This window comes from Manacus candei, unplaced genomic scaffold (assembly GCF_025592945.1).
Source record: "Manacus candei isolate 608988 ecotype Guabito, Panama unplaced genomic scaffold, ASM2559294v1 h1tg000011l, whole genome shotgun sequence".
Lineage (NCBI taxonomy): Eukaryota > Metazoa > Chordata > Aves > Passeriformes > Pipridae > Manacus > Manacus candei.
The window spans coordinates 4,083,148-4,098,236 of NW_026138059.1; the positions used below are offsets into that span (position 1 = coordinate 4,083,148).

General features: G+C 40.4%; 1 protein-coding gene across 2 annotated transcripts in view; it reads left to right on the forward strand.

The window, feature by feature from the left end:
* The window catches only part of ROCK2 (Rho associated coiled-coil containing protein kinase 2), a 107,169-nt gene that overhangs the window by 36,570 nt on the left and 55,510 nt on the right, over positions 1-15,089 (forward strand). For both annotated transcript variants that reach the window (XM_051778256.1, XM_051778257.1), the window contains exons 2-3: positions 4,443-4,524; positions 14,873-14,973. In XM_051778256.1, the coding sequence (XP_051634216.1) occupies positions 4,443-4,524; positions 14,873-14,973 (183 nt within the window). The remainder of the gene's footprint in view (positions 1-4,442; positions 4,525-14,872; positions 14,974-15,089) is intronic.

Genomic DNA, 15,089 nt, shown 5'->3' on the forward strand with positions numbered 1-15,089 from the left:
AGCTGGCTGTCTTCAAGAGTTAGGACTCTTCCAAATAGTTAATAATAGTTAAAAAGAGTCAGTTGCACTTTCTCAAATTACCATTCACTAATAGCTACTGGTGAAAATTGTTACCAGGAGTCCATGAAAAAGAGGCAGAAAGAGCTAATAAAAAAATTACCAGTAAATATGGTTCTCAGTTTTTATAGCCCACAAAAAAGCTGTGGAATCAGAATGACACAGGCAAAAAACCAGTGACATCTGAAATTTTAATACACAGCTCTGTTTAAATTGGAAATTACAGTTGGTTTGGATCTTGTAATCCAACTTCACAAAAATTTTTGTTCAGGTTGATAACTTTATTCTTTTCCCTGACATTTTGCATAAGGTGGAAGTCAAGCACACTATATATGAGTTTCTTGGTTGACCACTAAAATACCTTTGCATGAAAAGCATTATAATATCAGGCGACTTCTCCAAAATACAAAGAACAGAAGTATGCCTGGCTGATTTGTGTTAGCACAGAGTGCTTTTACATCTCCCTTAAAATGTCTGCCCAGTCGTTAGTGATCATGAGAATATTGTGGCAGTGAAAGAAGAATGCTGGAGTTCGGTGGTGTGTGTAGACTGCCAGCAAATTGGAATTGATACTTTACTGAGCTAGGTAAAATCCTAAAAGGTGGCCCAGCTGTTCTCCACTGGGGCCTTCAGCATGGTCCTTCTCTACATTTTGCAAAACGAGGATCCGTATTTCTGCTGGCACACTGTGCTCCAGAATGAGATATCCTTTTTGGAAGGTGGTGCTTGCTAAATAAAGAGTAGTATGGATTATGTTGTTTTGCAGAAAATCACCTGAAGTCAGTACTTTCCATTGGATTTGTCCGGGTTATTGGGCAATACCTGCGCAGTTCATGAAGTGATTAATCCATAATTATTTAAAAACTTCGTTACTTTGATTTGGTTTTATTTTATCTTCTGTAAAAATGTTGTCAAAATTAAGAATAGGTAGTAAGTCTTCTGTCCCTCTGAAAGATGAGCATGATGTCCTGGTGCATCACTCCTTTATTTGTAATGAGTCTTGCAGGAACAGTTATGATCAAGCTGAAATAATTCTTATAATTATTATTATGAAAGCAACTACTGTGCCTTCTTTATTGATTTTATTGACTGGATTAGGAACTGGCTGGAGGGCCGGGCCCAGAGAGTGGTGGTGAACGGGGCTGCATCCAGTTGGCAGCTGGTCACTAGTGGTATCCCCAGGGATCAGTGTTGGGCCCAGTTCTGTTTAATATCTTTATCGATGATTTAGATGAGGGGATTGAGTCCACCATCAGCAAATTTGCAGATGACACTAAGTTGGGGGGAGTGTTGATCAGCTGGAATGCAGGAGACTCTTCAGAGGGTCCTGGACAGACTGGAGAGTTGGGCTGATTCCAATGGGATGAGGTTCAACAAAGCCAAGTGCCAGATCCTCCACTTTGGCCACAACAACCCCCTGCAGCGCTACAGGCTGGGCACAGAGTGGCTGGAGAGCAGCCAGGCAGAGAGGGAGCTGGGAGTTTGGATTGACAGGAGGCTGAACGTGAGCCAGCAGTGTGCCCAGGTGGCCAAGAGGACCAATGGCATCCTGGCCTGGATCAGGAACAGTGTGGCCAGCAGGACCAGGGAAGTGATTCTTCCCCTGTACTCAGCGCTGGTGAGGCCACACCTGGAGTCCTGTGTCCAGTTCTGGGCCCCTCAGTTCAGGAAGGATACTGAGTTGCTGGAGCAGGTCCAGAGAAGAGCAACAAGGCTGGTGAAGGCACTCGAGCACAAGTCCCATGAGGAGAGGCTGAGGGAGCTGGAGTTGTTCAACCTGGAGAAGAGGAGGCTCAGGGTAGACGTCATTGCTCTCTACAACTCCCTGAAAGGAGGTTGTAGCCAGGTGGGGGTTGGTCTCTTCTCCCAGGCAGCTATCAGTAAGATAAGAGGGCAGGGACTTAAGCTCTGCCAGGGGAGGTTTAGGTTAGATATTAGGAAGAAATTTTTTACAGAGAAGGTAATCAGGCATTGGAATGGGCTGCCCAGGGAAGCGGTGGATTCTCTGTCCCTGGAGATTTTTAAGGTGAGACTGGATGCGGCACTCAGTGCCATGGTCTGGTAACTACGGTGGTGTTGGATCAACGGTTGGACTTGATCATCTTGGAGGTCCTTTCCAACCCAGCTGATTCTATGATTCTATGACTTCCCTTTTTGTTTATTAACACTGTTTTATGTTTCTTTCTGTTAGGAAATTCTAAAACTCTATGTAACAGTTTATGTTACATAGATTCAAGAGTAAGATTCCACCTTTTTTCTGAGCAACAGTGGAAATATTATCGGTGTTACATCACAGAATGTTTGCAGTTGGCAAGAACTTCTTGAGATCATCTAGTACAACACCCGTGCTCATTGCATGGTCAGCTAGAGTAGGTTGACCAAGACCAGGTCCAGTCAGGTTTAGAGTATCTTCGCTGGTGGGGACTCCACAACCTCTCTGGGCAATTTGTTCCAGTGCTTGACCACAGGAAAAAAGTTTAGTTTTCAGATAGAATTTCCTGAGTTCATTGTCTCTTATCCTGTCAGTGAGCACTGCCTTTTCTTCAGTCTCTCCCATCAGGTGCTTATACGCATTGATGAGCTCCCCTGCCCTGAGCATCTCAGCCATCTCAGGCTGATGAGTCCCAGCTCTCTGAGCCTTTCCTCTTTTGAGAAGTGCTCCAGTGCTTTAATCTTCATGGCCCATTGCTGGACTTGCTCCAGTAAATCCTTGCTTTTTATGATTTGGAGAGCCCAGGGATGGATGCTGCACTCCAGGTGTGACCTCATCAGTACTGAGCAGAGAGGAAGGATCATCTGTTCACTAGGACCGTCAGGTCCTTCTTTGCAAAGCTGCTCTCCAGCTTCTCAGGCTGCAGCCTATACCTGGTGCCTGGGGTTATTCCTTCCCTCAAAGCAAGACTTGGCTTTTCCCCTTACTGAACTTTGTGTTAATCTTCTCTGTCCAGGGGGGCACAGCTGGTGGCTGGACTTTGTGCCACTGATCACAGTCTCCTGGGCCTAGTCTTTCAGACAACTTTTAATCATTTGTCTAACCTGTACTTCGTTAGTGTGTCTCTGACACTTTGTAAGACACTTTCATTTGTCAGGAGGTAAAAAGTAAATAAATAAATTAAATCTCTTAGTGTTGAGAATGATCTTAACCATTAATGTATTTTGTAGTGCAAAGTGACATCTCCACAGAGGTAGTCTTATTTGTGTATATGTGTAGTTAGGACAAAGTGGCATTCAAAGTAATCTTAGGCCTCACCTTTGACTCTCTCCAGATACGTTTTTAGAATGAGTGATTTTAGTGATATTTTCAATAAATTATACCTTCTCAGATATTTTAAGAAAAAGGTATGAAATCAGCAGATTGTTAGCTATAGCCTCAGTTAAGAAGACTGAAAAGCTATCTAGTTCTGTTGGCTGCCTATAATAAACATGATATGGTCTCTGACTTAAATCTCTATGATGCCCTATCAAGGTTCAAAAACCTGAAGAAACAGTCTCAGAATTTTGTTCTTAGAGCAATGAATAAAACTGCCAGTTCAGGCTGAACACTGGAGTTGCTGACAATGAATGGTATCTGTGCTTCCGCTTACTATCTGAAACTAATTTTTAGTTTTGTTTGTCCATGTGTAACTGGAAAAGTGTTTGTGTTTTAGAGTAATTTTTTTAAGTTTTCCCGACTGCAGAAAGGTGGAATTGAGCTAAGTCTTGTAACAGGCATTTAAAATACTATTCTTAGTTTAGATTTGGTGATCTCATCCCTTGCCATTTTAAGAGGTCTCAATTGTTTTCTGCTGAGGCACTGATAATGGGTAGCAGAATGGTATGTAGAGTTCTGGCTTGCCTTCTTTTGAGTCACTTAGAAAAAGTAATCTAGTCTTGTGAGCCTGAATTACGTGGTGAATTGTCTTCTTAAGTTTAGGTCACATCTTGCTTCTAAGAAAAATGAGCAGTTGGTTTTCAAATATCCAGAACAAGAAGGTCGACTGTGATCAGAGCAATAATATGGATAATACAAACATTTCCTGCAAATGTTTTTTGGCAGGAAATGTGTAACGAAATCCTTGTGAACGAAAATAGGAAAAATGGACTGACTGAACTCAGTATCTTAAATCAGTGTTTAATGAGTAAGATTAAAACTACTATTCCAGTTTAAGTCCCAGTGCCACTAATCAGTGGTAATATAGCTGTACTGTTTATAGAACTTGGAGCCAGTCAGTGTGTGTTAGCTCCTCTGCTGGTTTATAAACATACTTGAGAGCTTGTTTGATTTGCCTACTAGGAATGTAATGCATGCTTGAATAATATATAATCAGTCTCAGTGTAGTAGTTTTAGTGAAGTTGTTAATTAAGATTTTAGAACTCAATTAACTTGTTTTTATTTTTTTTTTCAGGACGGCTTGAATTCTTTGGTCCTTGATCTGGATTATCCAGCACTGAGGAAGAACAAGAACATTGATAATTTCTTAAATAGATGTAAGTTGCAAGTGGCCCTTGAACAATGACATAGTTGTGATCTCAGTCATAGGAAGCTGAGTGGTCAGAAATGCTTTACTGATGGTCATTGTACTGATTTTTATAACTCTGAGCTTCTATATTCAGAAGGCTTTGGAGGACCATTTGTTACAGAAAGAAGTTTCATTTTGGGGAGTTATTATATTACTGAAAATAATGTTGAAAAATACAAGCTGTAGATTTTTGTTTTCTTAAATACAGTTGGAAAAATCCTTTTATGTTATTTTTTTTATCTTACGTATGTGTAGCTATATAATTTGCTAAGCATATCGCATATCCAAGTTATTATTCCTCAGGAATTCATTACACAAAATGTCAACATTGTTTATATAGTCATACTTGATCTAACCCACAGCCTTCTGTGGGTTTTTAAAACTAAAAACTAAAACTAAGGTTGTACCTTAAAATATGTTGGTGCATTTTTGCACCTTTGCATAGATGTGTGTGATTCTCCTCAAATTAATTGTAGACAGGATCTTGGAGTTCATTGAGCATATGGAAATGAAAGACTGTACATCAGAGTAGATGTATTTTGTCTTTTCAAAGTGATTTCTATCCATGTATATAAGCAGAATATTTTTCTTGTAAAAATAGTGAGCCATTTGTTTAAAATGTAAGTTGCAGTGAGTAGGCCTTCTTGGAACAGCTATGCTTTGTGGGAGCTTATTTTGAGATCCATATTTTTTTAAAAAGCTTTTTCTTTTGCATAAGTTAAGGTTCCTGCAGATGCAGTCTTATCAGCAACTCGTTTTTAGATTCTTTACTTGTAAGAGGTGTATTTCTGCTCTCTGTTGTCCTGGGACTCCTTGAAATATCCACTCATGCTCCTCAGTTAAATGGTGGCCTGTGTAGTAATTTGTGGTGAGTTCTTTTGTTTGGAATTCAGTGCTTCTCTGTGAGGTTTGGCAGAGCCCTGTAGATGAACATACAGCTTTACAGTTGCCAGTAAAGTCTCACTTGGAGAAATCACTTAAAATACAGTAAATAAGAAACAGCAGATTAGGAAGTAGAAGCATACTTTGGGATTATTCTCAGTTTGAGTTCAAAGGAATTCAAGCTGATATTTGTGAAAGAAAGGGTTTGAATCAGTATTTTAAGTATCTTTGTTACCTGCAACTAAGTGCTGTATGTGTAAAGTAAGGGGAAAACCCAGTGAAAATGACAGAAATAACATTTATCGGTAACTTCTATGAGCTGTTCAGATTCACTTTTACATTACTGTGGGAAAATAATTTAACCTTGTGAACAGGTTGGATTGGTTTGTTTGTTTGGTGTTTGTTTTGTGCAGCCCCTGAACATTCTTGCTGTCTGTCTGCCCTTTTTTGAAGGCTGTTGCTTCTTCTCCTCCTCTATGTTCCCTCCAGTCGTTATTTTAAATATTATTAAGTATCTGATGTGGCCTACAGGCTACCAGCAATGGCAGAAACATGGAAATATACTTTCCTTCACAATTTTATTATTACCTTTTTTAGTTAAATGAGCTGACAGTATACAATTGAAATAGCCAAATACTAATTAAAAAAATTCTGAGACATGTTACCAAAAAATTCATAGTAGTTTTCAAAGAGTTTTCAAAGGTGTACTTCATCCTCACCTGTTGAACTTCAAAAAAAAAGCATGTAAGACCAGACTATTTTGGCTCATAGATCGTGTGTCAGTGCATCTCTCTTAAGAATCACCCATGTAACTTCTCTCAGGTTTCCATACTGCCTGGGAGAGAATGAAAGATAATGCTCCATATCTTCTGTGATTTACACTTAAAAAAATAATTCTGAACTGAGAATCTGGTAAACATTTGAGGATAGTAATTTATTGGCATTGCAGTGGAAAGAATCAGTCCTGGCAGTGATGTCTTTCAAAGTCCTTTCCAACACAGGTGTTTGTGTGGTTTGCTATGTACCAGATTGGGGAACTGAGCAGAATTAAAGCAAAGAGTGGGGCGGTTTGTTTTTTCTTTTTGTTAAAACTAGTCAGGCAAAAGAAAAGCAGACCAGTTTCTGATTTTCATTTCACTTTACTGATACTTTACCAGTACAAAACAAGCTGCTGGGGTGCAGGAAAAAATGGGGCAACAACTGGGTTCTTATTGGCTTTGCGATTTTATGCCATATGAAGTTGCTGAACCCATAGCTCATGTCTTCCTGGAAACTGTTCTGAGGGTAGCAAGGATCAGTGGAAAGAGCATTACACAGGCTTGCTGAAGCCTCTTGCTACCTTGGGCTTGGAAGAAGAGTTGGGAATTGTGTTAGGAATTTATGGAACTGTAAGTTGTTGCTCTCTTAGGTTAGGGAACAGTGAGTTCTTGTCGCTTGTGATTTTTCTCAGCATCTGAAGAACTGTAGCAAATGCCTAGATGAGAACTGCTGTCAAAAGGTTCTGACAGACGCTGATGAGCAGTCTGTGCCAGGGGCCTGGAGCCTGCATCCTTCCTCAGGGCTTCCTGAAGGCAACCCCAGAGAGATGGCAGGGCCATCCCATGAGTTAGCAGTGGGGTGCACAGTAAAGCAGCTGAGGTGAAGTCATTGCGATTGTTTTAATCCATATTGCACAAGTCTTCAAAAGTTGTGGAGAATGCTAAATAATCATCACAGTTTCGGTCAGTTTAATCACTTAATTCTTCCACAATAACATTTTGAGAAAGAATTTTTTTTTTTCCTACCATATTCCCAGGGGTTTGTGTGCACCCTACTTCCAACCTACGTCAAGTCATTGCTATTAAGGTTAATGTTTTATTAATAGCTTATTTTAGTTTAAAAATGAAATAGTGTGCACCTCAACTGAGACATTGATTGATGTTCAGCTCAACTCATAGTTTCAAGCTGAAACTCGGATGTTTCAACTCATTTCACAAAGGCAGTTTATTAATTTCCCATACTATAGGAGTTTGATGTATCCTGTTTCTGTGACCACTTTGCTGAAGCAGCTTCTTCACTTGTTTAATATGCAAGAAATTCTTTCATTGCCTGCTTTCCCTTACTATTCTGATTTCTTACCACTTTCTCTGAGGTATTGACCCCAAGTGGAGCCTGTATTTGTTGTAAGAGGCACATTAAGTATCTTATATAATACAACCTTTCCTTTTCAGTCTTTTATGTTGTTTTAATCAACTGTTGGGATTCTGGATAAATTGCTGTGTTCTTTTAGAGTATTCATGGAAGGGAAAGCATAACACAATATTTAATTCCTGAAACAATGAGAGGAATCTCATAGTCCTCTGAGAGCAAAAACTAGTTTGCTTGTTTTAGAAAAGAAGGGTGAGTTTTCCAGCATGGACTTGGTGTAACAAATCTTTCTTGGTGGTTTCTTTTCCTCTTCTATCATCTAGACCAAGGCAATAGGTTGAGTAAATTCTTCTAAGTCACTTTTTCTGTCATCTGAGATTTGTCAAGTGTTGAATCATGTCTTGGTGGCTTGTGCCTTTTTTGGTAGTCTCCCTTTCAGGTGCTACTTAGCCTGTTGGCTGCTATAACTTCTGGGAGCAGAAAGTTAAATAATTAAATAACAGATTTAAGCAACAGTTGAAAATATTTGATCATTTATAATCTTATCATCAGGAATAGAAGGGCACAAAGAATGGATTTTGAGTAATCCAAGCAGCAGTGCAGGGAGTGGTGCCATCAACAGGCCTGGTACAATCCAGAAGTCTTGACTCCCTCAGTGGATCAGTGACTTCCTGTGCATTATCCAGCATCACTCAAGAACTAGAAACCTGTGTTGTTGAAATGATTTGCTGATATTTTGTAGGTTGGCAGACTTGCAGAGTGTAATGGCAATGGACGTATTTACAGTAGAAGGAACTTTTAGTGCAGATGTGACATTTGTGCAGCAGCTTTACTGACCCCCTGAATAAACTTCCTAGAAAGTTGCTTTGACCATTTTACTCTCCAAGCAGACACTGCTTACTTGGAAGTTTTATCTGCTAAGGGTAATTTCTTGCAAAATTAACAGTCCTGGTTCCTTTGCTTGCATTTCGTTGTGTCGCTTGAAGCTGCTGAATCATGTGCCAACCGTGCGGCCACCAACAGAAATGTGTTATCTGGTGTGGTGTGAGTGCCTGCCATGGCTGTAGCTCTTTGTGCTCCCTGCTTCCTGCCAGCCACACTGATGAAGTGTCACATGCCAAGAAGACTCTTAGAAATGTAGTGCACGGCAGAACTCACATTGAGTTAAGGAGCTAATCGCTACTCTGGTTTTCTCTTGGCTTCTCTTAGAGCACTCCTTGCCAGGTCTTTGCTGTTGCCTCAGCAGGTTGGACTCCAGTTCTGTTCTTAATGACATTGTTCTAGTAAGAGTAGGGATGGGAGACGTATCAAATAAACAACTTTCCCAAGAAGAGCACGGAAGCCATAGTGTTTAACACAGAATGTCTCAGATGTATAAACAAGTTATATGTCGGTGTTATTAACCACTTTTCCATTTAGGTACTCAGTAGATACAAAGCAATTCAGTCCTGCCATCAGGCTTATTTTCATTAAGGAATCTGTTCTCTGCAAGCTAGAGGGCTGCTGCTTTCTGTTTCCCAGTCTTCTGCTCTTTTTGTCTGTGCAAGTCAAAATACTTCGTGTCCACCTCTTTTCTCTGGGGCGTGGAAGCACTACCCCGTCTGAAGCTGTGCCTTCTAGGTTCTGCTGCTTCTGCAAGGTCTGCAACAGCTTCCTATTCTTCACACACCTTTGACCAGATATTATGTATGCACACCTAATGACTTCAGTCTTTCTGTTGTGCTTTCTGTTTGGTTTTGGTTGGGTGTGGGATTGCAGCACTTCCTGGCTGTACTTCAGTTTAACTTCTGGCTGGACTTGTGCCTAGGGCAGTAGCTTTTGACTTAAGGAGCTCCACAGCAGCACTCACTGACTGACTGTGCCTGACCTGTGGGGTAAAATTGCATCCCCTTGCATTTTTATTCATCATATATACACAACCCAGGACTGCTTGATGCACATTCTTTTATTTAAAGAAAATAACCTTCATATGAACTTCTTTTTTTTTTTTTTTTTACTTTAAAAAGCAGAAAAGTGTGGTTTTCTCTTCCTCCCCATCCCCCTTTACTCTGCTAGTCAGGTATTTTTTCTGTTTTTGCACAAGCATTTGCAACCTTCAGCCACATTCTTACTGCCAGCTGTCAGTGACTGATCCAAACACTCTGCCCTTTCAGAAAGTGAAACTTCATTTGTTTAAAGATTATAGTGCCATTTTTAAACAGTAAATCAAAAACTGTCTTTAAACACTCTTGGTATCCAGCATTCCCTGTCCTTCCTGTGTTAAAGAAGAAAACTGAATCATAGGTGGTGATATTCTCACGTTTAGGACTTCTACTCAAATGTCACAATATTTTTATCAGATTCCATTATATTCTGGGTCTGAGGAGTCCATCTGATTCCTTCCTTTAAACATAACATTTTTCTGCTGCTGGGCTTTGTTCTTTTGCAAATTTATGAGGCTGTAAGATGCAAACTGTGGTATCTGTGCATACAGATACCACAAATTTGCAAACTTACCTGTGTGAAATCTTCCAAAAATTCAGAACTCTACTAAAAGGCTACTCTTGGAAAGGTCTCTTGCACCTTGAATTAGATCATGTTATGTGATATGTGAACTACATCATATGATCCAGCATGGGTTGCAATTATGACAGGGCTTCAGGGTTAATCTAAACTTGCCTTCTTGCACCCCAGTTTTTTTGTTTCAGATTAGTTCCATGCATTGATTATCTGTTCCATATCTGTAAAATTTTATGCCAAAATAGACAATCCATCTATGTAACTGATACCTTCACAACACTTGCATCCCTAGATGATACTGTTTTTAACTAAGATTATTAAATCTTAGTTAAAGGGGTTGAGAGGGGTGACTTCATTGCTCTCTAAAGAGGGGCGAAGTGGAGAGGAAGGTCTCCTCTCTGGTATCCAGTGACAGGACATGTGGGAATGGTTCAAAGCTGCACCAGGGGAGGTTTAGACTGGACTTTAGGAAGCATTTCTTTACCAAGTGGGTGGTCAAACACTGGAACAGGCTTCACAGAGAGACGGTCAATGCCCCAAGCCTGTCAGTGTTTAAGAGGCATTTGGACAATGTCCTTAACAACATGTTTAACTGTTGGTGAGCCCTAAGTGGTTGGGTGGTTGGACTGATGGTAGCTGTGTGTCCCTTCCAACTGACAGGGCTCTATACTATTCTATCCTATTCTATCCTATCTCTTAGCTAAGAAAGTAGGATTTCTCCATTCTCAGCATTTCACAGGGCTGATAAAAGTGGGAACTCCTCTGTTGGTTGCTTCATATATTACATTATGGGTTTTTCATTGCTTAATCACAATGTTTAATGCTTAAAGAGTTTCACTGGAGCTGTAGTAGCGTGGTTTGTAGTTTCTGCATTCTGTTTTGAACACAGAAATATTCTCTTGAGTTTCTGATCAGAGCTATGTAAAACTACACACTAGTTTTTCAATGTGTTGAAATACTTGCCATCTCATTTCACACATCTGAAGGTATTTGTAACATCTTAGAAACATTTGAAAATAAATTCATGTGATTCCTCTCCGTCATGAGATGTAATATTGTGTTCAAATATGTAGTTGCACATTCTCTCTGCCTTGAAATTTGCTGATGTTCCTTCTCTACTGCTGCTTCCTGTGAATTTACATTTATTATTATTTGTCTTGTGCCAGAGCTGCAGTTAAATAAGCTTCCAAGCACAGTCTTCCCTTCTCAATCTGCAAAATTAGTTCACATTATTAACAAAATAATAAACTTGGTGTGGGTGAAGCACTGTTGCTGTCCTATGCTTCCTGTCTAAGCTTTCCTGATTCACACTCTGACTTACTTCAGTCTTACTGGTACACTGAATGTCACAAATGTATTTACTTTTTGAGGTTTTAATTGCCTCTGTCCTTACAACTTTACTAGCAGACTATTGCCTCATTATTAACATTAATCTCCTCCCTTCCCTGTCACATTTAATCTTTTCCACAGAAGAAGAAAGTTTGAATTGCATTTTTGTATTCCACAGGTTAGGAAGAATCACTGGAGGTCAAGTGGTCCAACTCTGCTCAAAGTCAAACCATTTCTGATGTTATATTACATCATCCAGGTCCTTGGGCAGTTGAATTTTGAAAATTTCCAAAGACAGAGGTTTTGTAGCTCTACTGGGCAATCTGCTCCATTCCCCAATTCTTGGTATTCTTTTCCTACAAAGTAGAATTTCCAGTGTTTCAACTTGTGTTGACTCTTGTCCTTTCACTTTGCACCCCTTAAAAGTAAAGCCTCATTTCAGCTTCTGTTGAGGCCAACCATTTGTTCATCCTAAGTTGAACAATTCAGTTCTCTCAGCTTCTCTATGAATACCACGTGAAGCATCCTGGTGGACTTCCATAAAGCTGGCGAATGCTTTGATATTTTTCACGCACTGAGGACCCCAAAGTTAGACATAGCATTCCAGATATGGTTTCAAAAGTGACAAATAGAGGAGGAAATCTACTTCCCACTTCCCTCAACCTACTGGCTATGGATTTACCCATGCAGACTTGTACACAGTCAGTGCAAAGGCTGGCTGCTTGTTCCTCTTTGCTTGGCTTATTGTCCACCAAGGCTGTCAGGTCCTCTTTCTCAAAGTGCCATCCTATACTGTCGTGTGATGTTGCATCCCAGCTCCAGGACTCTGCACGTGCTGTTGTTGAACTCTTTGAGCTTCCTGTCAGCTCATTTATTCATCCTGTCTGGGTCACTCCTAAAAGCTGCCCTGCCCTCCAGTGTATCAGCTTTGAACTTAAAACCACCGACTGTGACTCCAGCAAGTATTCCACTCACCTGGTAACTTCTCTGTGCAATCCACGTTGGCGTTGTTTGGCTACAAAGATGCTTTGGGATGCTGTGTTGAAAGTCATGCTGCAGTATAGGAAAGGATGTATGTACTGCTCTCCCCTTGTGCACCAAGACAGACATCTTGTCATAGAAGGAAATCAGGTTAATCAAACACAGTTTGTCCATTTTAGATCCATTCTGACCGTTCTTATCCTTTCTGTTTGGAAGCGGATTCCAGAAGGATTTGCTCTGTGCTTGTTGCAGGCAGTGTGGTCACTCTGCTGGTCCAGCCTGTAGCTTTCTGAATCCTCGTTGTTACCCTTGTAGAGAACGGACATGACATCTGCCCTTTATCAGTAATCAGGAGCCTCCCCAAGTTGTCATGACCTTTCAAAGGTGATAGAGAACAGGCTGACAATGGTGTTTACTGGCTTGTTCAACATACTTGGATGCATCCTGTCTCATGACCTGATGTACGTCAAGTTGGTTTATTGGTCCTTAACTCTAACTTCCCCTACTGCAATAGTTTGCTGCTCCACACTCAACTATTGCCTTTGAGGAACTGGGAGGCCTGTGAGCAGAGCTTGAGTGTGAAGTCTGAGGCAAAAAAGATCATTGAGTACCTTGATCTTCTCCATGTCCATGGCACTAGATCCCCTATCTCACTGAGAGCAGCAGGCCCATATTTGCCTCATTCTTTCTTTTATTGTCAGTGTATTTATAAAGACTCTCATTGCCCTTCATAACCCTGGCTAGTTTCAATTCCAGCCAAGCTTGGCTTTCCCAATTCTGTCTTTGCTTGTTTGAGACATTCCTGCTGGATCACTCATACCCGTTTGGGACATCTCTGCTTCCATGGTCCAAACCTTTGCCTTTTGTGCTTGACTTGAGGCAGAGGTTGTCCATTTAGCTGGACTGGCTCCCCCCTGCCATTCCTGTTCAATTTCTAGCTAACTAGAACAGACTGTTCTTGTGCTATGAACATGTCATCTTTGAAGATCAACCCACTCCTCTGCCCTTCACAGCAGCTTTCCACAGGATCCTGCCAGTGAGTTTCCCAATCAAGCTGTAGTCTGTTCTTCTGAAGTCCAAGGTCTGCTATTTTTCTTCCTCATTTCTGTTAAGAGTCTTAAGTTCCACCACAGTTGCTTCAGCTAAGGCTCCAATAGACTTTGTCTTCCTGGGCCAGATCATTCTTGTTTGTGAATAATAGACCAGAGCACCTCCCTGATTTGGCTTACTGCTTGCTTGGAACAAAATAAATGTTCTTGATAGTCAGGCATCTCCTGGATTGTTTGTAGCCTGCCAAGCTGCTCGTTGTAAATATGTAGGGATGGTTAAGCTATTTACTAGATGTTCATTATCATTAACTTCCTCGGACTATGTCATCTTTAATGTCGTACTGGATTAACTGTATCTCTGATCCTTTTTTCCTCCTGTATTCAGATCTGAGATCCTCTTTCATGCCTTTCTAGGGATCAAATTCCATGGTATTTGACCCTAAACAGGGATCTCACAATATACACCTCTACTCCTCTCTGAATATAAGCATCCACAGCTTTTCATACAATTTCATGCTCTACTCTGGTAGAGTTCTTGCTCCAGCCACCTGGTTGCTTTGTTTTGGTTCTTCTCAGTGTGTGCGGGGAGCTTGCCATGCCTAAGAAAGATTACCTCCCGTATTATGGATTCCATTCATTGCTTCCATTATCTTTTGTCCTTGTAATAAGAATAGACTTAAAAAATGCATTTAGCCAGGAATGCATTCATAGCATGCTTCATTTGCAAAATTAAAGAGTCTAGGACTTTGTGTGTTTTTAGAATTTGTCAGAGGTCAGAATTTCGCTGGTTTCCCTTATGGATTCTCACAAGTGCCAACAAGACACATACTGACAGCCAGAGCTTATCTGCAGAACATTATACCAGAGAATACTTGAACAGAGCATTGTAGACATCATTTTAAGAAGTGTAGTGAACACCAAAAAGCACTTTGAGATGGCCAGCAGTTACATACACATAGGTAAACTTGAATCAATGTATCGGATGGAATGAATGAGTGGGTCTGAAGTCATGTCTTTGCGTGATCCGTAGTTGTACATGAAGGTTGCCATTTGACTGCTGTTGAACCCTCCAGGTGTGTAGGAGCAGGTCGCAGCTGCACTGGTTTTGTGTGTACCAAGTCCTCTACCTCTGCACAACAGGCATCTCTGCCTCTCTTCATTGCCAGAGTCTTCTTGGGAGCTTTTGAGTGATTATTAGAGGTGTGAAATGAGAATCAGCAAAATCCAAAAGACATTTCAGTTGTTACAGCTAAAGGTAGAGGGTTAATGGTTTCCAAAGAATAATGAAAGGGGATATTTAGAGTGACTGCAGATTTCAAGAATTATCAAGAAAACTCTGAGCATTTAAATGCAAATAGCTTATTTTTACTCTAAATGAAAAATTATAGAGAAAATTCTTGTATTCTGTTAATACATCCATTATCACAACTTCTATTTGATTTGTTTTAGATGAGAAGATTGTGGAAAAAATCCGAGCTTTACAAATGAAAGCTGAAGACTATGATGTTGTAAAGGTGATTGGAAGAGGGGCTTTTGGAGAAGTGCAGCTGGTAAGAATGTAATGATTTAATGTTTAGAGAGATTTCCAGTTCTAGCCAAAACCTTCCTCAATTTTCCACACTTTATATCTAAAAATGCATTCTTATAAAGAATAAGTATTATTTTC